Source organism: Procambarus clarkii, chromosome 14, assembly GCF_040958095.1.
Source record: "Procambarus clarkii isolate CNS0578487 chromosome 14, FALCON_Pclarkii_2.0, whole genome shotgun sequence".
Classification (NCBI taxonomy): Eukaryota; Metazoa; Arthropoda; class Malacostraca; order Decapoda; family Cambaridae; genus Procambarus; species Procambarus clarkii.
In genome coordinates this window covers 9,507,710-9,514,619 of record NC_091163.1, presented here as the reverse complement: position 1 = coordinate 9,514,619, position 6,910 = coordinate 9,507,710, and the positions used below count along the sequence as shown (strand labels likewise).

At 35.1% G+C, this 6,910-nt stretch overlaps 1 protein-coding gene across 1 annotated transcript in view; it reads right to left on the bottom strand.

Moving 5' to 3' along the window:
• Positions 1–3,965: 3,965 nt before the first annotated feature.
• LOC138364684 (ice-structuring glycoprotein-like) overlaps positions 3,966–6,910 on the bottom strand; it is a 6,322-nt gene continuing 3,377 nt past the window's right edge. Inside the window, exon 2 of the mRNA XM_069324661.1 lies at positions 3,966–3,977. Coding sequence (XP_069180762.1) covers positions 3,966–3,977 — 12 coding nt within the window. The remainder of the gene's footprint in view (positions 3,978–6,910) is intronic.

The following is a 6,910-nucleotide window of genomic DNA, read 5'->3' as shown; positions in this document are numbered from 1 at the left end:
GTCTAGCGTCGCAGATGACATGTTAAGGGTTGTCTAGCGTCGCAGATGACATGTTAAGGGCTGTCTAGCGTCGCAGATGACATGTTAAGGGCTGTCTAGCGTCGCAGATGACATGTTAAGGGCTGTCTAGCGTCGCAGATGACATGTTAAGGGCTGTCTAGCGTCGCAGATGACATGTTAAGGGCTGTCTAGCGTCGCAGACGACATGTTAAGGGCTGTCTAGCGTCGCAGACGACATGTTAAGGGCTGTCTAGCGTCGCAAACGACATGTTAAGGGCTGTCTAGCGTCACAGACGACATGTTAAGGGCTGTCTAGCGTCGCAGACGACATATTAAGGGCTGTCTAGCGTCGCAGACGACATATATAGAACTGTTAGAGTCGCATACGACGTGGTTTTATTATTATTATCACTAATAATGAGGTATTAATTATAATTTGTTTTGAATGAAGAGTTATGATAAATTAAGTGCAATACATAAATTAATGGTTGGTTTCAGCTTCAATTATGAAAAGCAATTTAGATACCTCGTGAAAAAGCTTTACCTTCGAATTGACTTGAACTATCACGGATGTCAACCTTAACGAGACGATTTCTGTCCTTGCTTTTGATGTAGGTTAAATGAGAGCCATTAAACACAAAAATTACTCAAAAAAACATTTGTATATTATGAGAATTAGCCTATTTAGCACTATCTCTTATAGAACCCTTAGTTAGCTTGGGGTTCAGTGGGGCTCCTAGTTCCATTAGAGGTTCCACGGAGCCCCTAGTTATATTAGGGGTTCCACGGAGCCTCTAGTTATATTAGGGTACATTAGGATGAACACCATCCTAGATACGATGGTGTTCAGCGGAGTCCCAGTTTAGAAAAGGTGTATTATATCATAGCGAAGTGTTGTGTATTAAAACATTAAACATATCTTAACCACAGAGAGTTGAACTGCTTTATAGAAGGAAATGATAACCCCTCACGGACCTGTTATTGCAATAAACTTGATAGTTAATCGATAGTTGATCGATAGTTAAGGCCGGGGAGCTCTTCTAAATTCCATTCATACACTAGGTGGTGAAAAAAATCATATGTTTTGTGGAACACAAAGGAAAGAATGTAGATGAATTGAAAGCTTATAAATAAATTGGACCTCTAGCTGTCACGGTGAATAACACAGAGCATTTATATGCAGGCGAGGAGTCACAATAACGTGGCTAAAGTACGTTGACCAGACCACACACTAGAAGGTGAAGGGACGACGACGTTTCGGTCCGTCCTGGACCATTCTCAAGTCATTCTCAAGTCACAATCGACTTGAGAATGGTTCAGGACGGACCGAAACGTCGTCGTCCCTTCACCTTCTAGTGTGTGGTCTGCTCAACATTTAAATGACTTATATACAATGATTTCTGGACGTAATAAATTGGCGATAGAGTTTTATAAATCTTTTTCGTCTTTGTAATGTAATAATACATTTTTTAAAGTATTCCTGTATTGAGTATATCTCATATACTTTTCCAACCTTTAAAACCCTCCCAACACTCGCCAGATTTTTATGGTAATACCTATACAGAAAAGTACTACAGCAAGATTTCTGCGTTAAGAAATGAGTTTCACGAAAGATTTACTGACTTACAATATCCCGAGAAAAATTTCTCCATTTCTCGAAATCCATTTCTTATCGGTGTTCATAAAGAATCCGGATTTCTTCAGCTAGAAATGGTTACAAAGTGATTCTTTTAAGTTGAAAGTTTTAAAGTGTTCATGTTGGAGCATTTTTGTCGACATTTGGGACTAAATTATCCCGGCTACCCACCTTGTGGAGCCCCGGGGATCAACGGCCTTACGGCCCGGTCTCCGACCAGACCTCTTGGGGGTAAAGCACTTTGCCTCAAAGATTACATCCATGTTTGGAAGTACAATTGAATAGTTCCTCTCTCAAAATTCATATTAACAAATCTCTGCTCTATTCTCAACCTACTAACGCCTACTTAAATTCAATACTCAAGATTAGCGTAAGGCAAACATTTGCTCTAAGCCTTGATGCAACATTCCAGACCAAAAAATTCCAAATATCACAAATGCCAGGTGACCTTTGTAGCATTTATTATCATTAACAAAATTTTGAACAGCGAGTTTAGTCTTTCTTCTAGAGGACGAAGGTCTTCCACATCTTACCCTGCGACATGTTGACCAGACCACACGCTAGAAGGTGAAGGGACGACGACGTTTCCGTCCGTCCTGGACCATTCTCAAGTCGAGTGTGTGAATAATCGTACTGCGATTATTCTGAGTACTGAGTACTGCGTCAGGTAACATCAAATAAATTCTGACCCGCGAAAAGAAATAACTTTGACACCCGCTGTGTTAGTTGCTGTGGAGTAATTAGGTCGAGTCAACAAGACAGGCGTTAGAAGTTCTGAGGAGTTTGTTGAGTCAACGAGAAAAGGCGGTAGAATGTGTAGAAGAACTTTATATCCACGATGGAGACGTTGGGTGTAGAGGATCTCTGTTGTAGCCAAAAGGGAGACGCCATGAGAGGCAGAAGGGAGGTGTTTTGTCCACGAAGTAGACAATAGGTATAGAGGAAGCATTACAGTCTTCACGAGAGAGAGAGAGAATGCTGTGTCCAAGAGTTAAGTAACTAAGCCTCTTCACAAATGACTCTCTAATGACCGTTAACTCTTTCATCAATAAAGTTAACGATGGATGTCCCTCGCCCAGCCTCTCCTCTCATGGCATTCTCTAAATAAATAAAGTCAATAAAGTTTAAAATTGGATGACTTTTATTTCTATCAGTCATATCCCCTTAACACAAAAGGCCAATTCTCTCACAATACCATTCTGCACAACTGTTTAATAATTAACCTGAAGCTCTAGAAATCCTGCTATAAATCTGCTATATTTAGACCAATTCTACTATAATTTTACTATATTTTGACTATAAACTATAAGTTTGCTAAAAGTTTTTCTTTATTTTTGCTTTAATTCTTCTTTAATTCTATTGTAATTATATTACACTAATATGATTTTTCCATAGTTCTACTGTAATTTTACCTTAATAATCACGAAGACTAAATTTTATTAGTTTTTAATTTAGTAATTATACGAAAACTTTACTATAATTCTTCTATAATTAAATATTAAAAGTATAGAAGAATTATAATAATTCTTCTATAATTAAAAATTAAAAGTATAGAAGAATGATAGTAATTCTTCTATACTTTTTACTATAAATTTATAGCATTTTTATTATTAGTCTAAGTTTCCATTAATTCTTCTGTTATTAACTATAGTTCTATTATAATTCTACTGTAATTGTGTTATAATGTTAATATAATTTTATTGTAATCATACTCTATTTTTTCTATAAATAAATAATAAAGCTATAATACTTCTTATATAATTTTACTTTAATTCAAATTTATTTCTATTCAATTTTACTTTAATTTTTCCATAAATTTTATATAATTCAACTATATTTTTACTATAATTCTTCTATAATATTACTTTAGTTCAACTATAATTTTACTGTAAATCTATTATAATGCTTCTATAATTTTATTATTTTTACTATAATTCTTCTTTAATTTTACCGTAATTCTTTTAACTCTACTGTAACTCTCCTATAATTGTGTTATAATTCTACTATAATTCAACTAACTGTTCTATATTTGTTATGAATAAGGAGCAATATTACACAAACATCGCATCAAGAACACAGTTTGTTCCTGAGTAATGAAGAACAATTACCATGAACACACAAATGTTTAGAAACGTGAACAATCTCTTTGTTCAGAGGAACATATCAGTGTTCAGAGGAACATCCCAGTGTTCAGAATCACCAATTCGTCCGCGTGATAGTGTTGGCTGCAGATAACGAGGCCTAAAGGACCAAATAACTCAGTGTCCGGAGCCGATGGCTTGAAATATTAGGAAAGGGGAAGTTACGCCTTTTTCCAGAATATTTGAACTCAATAGCCGAGCTGTAAAATATATTTATCAATGGTATTTAATATAGGTGATTAATCATCTAATATCCTTACTGGTCTTTTAAAGCATTGCTAACTTTAAAAAAAAATGTTGTTTAAGTCAGTACGACACCATAGTCGTGCTACTTAATCGTTCTAAGACAGTACGACTATTTAGTCGTCCTGACTTAACTGATCATTTTGCTCATTTACTCCATCAGGACCTGACACGAGAGAGTCAAAATACATATATTACAAAATACATATTTATTAATATACAATGACTAAACCAATCTCTTATACCAACGTACAATTGGACGTTGATATAAGAGCGCAGCTTCAATTATATTATCTTAGCGCAGCTGCGCTAAGAGCGCAGCTTCAAGATAATATATATATATATATATATTATTAAATATGACCGAAAAAGTAAGATTAATAATTCTAACACGAATTTTCTCAATCTTTCGTACATTACGCTTCACTGTTGGAGGTAAATCAAAAATCACTTCTCCAAAATTCATTTTTATTTCTAGTCTGACGCGACACGGGCGCGTTTCGTAAAACTTATTACATTTTCAAAGACTTCACAAATACACAACTGATTAGAACTTACGTATCTCTGATTTTATATCTACATTTGAGTGAGGTGGGAGGGGTGATGTGGCATTAACACAAGACAGAACAAGAGGGGATATTAATAGGGTATTAAAAGTATCAACACAAGACAGAACAGAAACAATGGGTCATGAATAGAAGTGTTTGTAGAAAGCCTATTGGTCCATATTTCTTGATGCTTCTATATTGGGGCGGAGTCTTGAGGTGGGTAGAATATAGTTGTGCAATAATTCGCTGTTGATTGCTGGTGTTGACTTCTTGATGTGTAGTGCCTCGCAAACGTCAAGCCGCCTGCTATCGCTGCTTGAGTCACCTCAAGACTCCGCCCCAATATAGAAGCATCAAGAAATATGGACCAATAGGCTTTCTACAAACACTTCTATTCAATACCCATTGTTTCTGTTCTGTCTTGTGTTGATACTTTTAATACCCTATTAATATCCCCTCTTGTTCTGTCTTGTGTTAATGCCACATCACCCCTCCCACCTCACTCAAATGTAGATATAAAATCAGAGATACGTAAGTTCTAATCAGTTGTGTATTTGTGAAGTCTTTGAAAATGTAATAAGTTTTACGAAACGCGCCCGTGTCGCGTCAGACTAGAAATAAAAATGAATTTTGGAGAAGTGATTTTTGATTTACCTCCAACAGTGAAGCGTAATGTACGAAAGATTGAGAAAATTCGTGTTAGAATTATTAATCTTACTTTTTCGGTCATATTTAATAATATATGTCTACAGGAAAGACTGCTACCAAAATATACTAATATATATATATATATATATATATATATATATATATATATATATATATATATATATATATATATATATATATATATATTTCAGTTGCATATTGTCCTGGGGACCATTCAGGCTTGTTCGCATATATATATATATATATATATATATATATATATATATATATATATATATATATATATATATATATATATATATATATATATATACATATATATATATAAACTGGTAAGTTAATCAGTGGTAAGCATCCGAGCATTACTTAAAAGGGAACTGTGCAATATGCATGATTGCAGCTCCGAGTTATTTAGTGTATTTAGAGTGGCGGGAGTTGTATATTGTATCACGCTGAGAGACCTCCACTTAGCTACACTGGAAGGTGACTAAACACACTCCCAAGTGATCATTACTTCCAAAAATCTTAGAAGCAATAACATAATTTACTTTATGTTGATTATCTTGTTATGTTCACAATCGACTTGAGAATGGTCCAGAACGGACCGAAACGTCGTCGTCCCTTCACCTTCTAGTGTGTGGTTTGGTCAAAAATATGTTGATAAGACTCAATCCCGCAATAGCTTGGGAAGGGAAATTTCATTCACTCAGATCACTCAAGAGATTCGGGTGCTGGAGCCTGATTAGTAGTGAATCAGTCTCGTAATATTTCGGATCCCAGTTCGAATCTCGGTTGATCCTTCCGAATATAAACACAGGAAAATGCAGATGATCCTGTAAGCCGATATAAGACAGCTCATACACGATAAAAAAAACGTTTCAATTATTCGTTACCTATAAAATAATTATAAACGAAAATTGCGAACGTTGTTGAATTTGAAGCCATTATGAAGGAGGGAATTATCAGGAGGAAAGTGTCAAATTATTAACACTAAATAACACTGGGAAGGGATCAGGATAAGGATTTAGGATGAGACACAGAGGAATAAGAAAAGGAGAGATAATCATGAGTTTGGGATTATATACCTCACTGAATAGTGTGGTATATATAATGAGTAGATAACATGAGTAGATAAAGATCTAAATACATGTCTAACCTTCGCTTGAAACACTCCAGCGTTTCCGTGTTTGGTGTGTTATCCTGTAGTTTGTTACATAAATCAACAACCCTGTTTCTTTTCCAATTTCAGAAAAAAATTTAAACAAAAAAAGTTTAGATAGCCAAAAAAAAAAAAACAGTTTTTCTGAATCTAAACTTATCTAGTTCATATCTATTGATAAAACACTATATAGCAATATAAATAAGCATATATATATAGCAATATATATAGCAATATATTTATACCAATATATATAGCATATATATATAGCAATATATAAATAAGTTACACACACAGAGATCACACTTATGTGATGCATCAAATGAACAAATCCACAAGGGCCGTGACGAGGATTCGAACCTGCGTCCGGGAGCATCCCAGACACCTCAGTCGATTAAGGCAGTGTCTGGGATGCTCCCGGACGCAGGTTCGAATCCTCGTCACGGCCCTTGTGGATTTGTTCATATAAATAAGTTGTTTAGTATAAAAAGAGATTGGACTAGATGGCATGGAA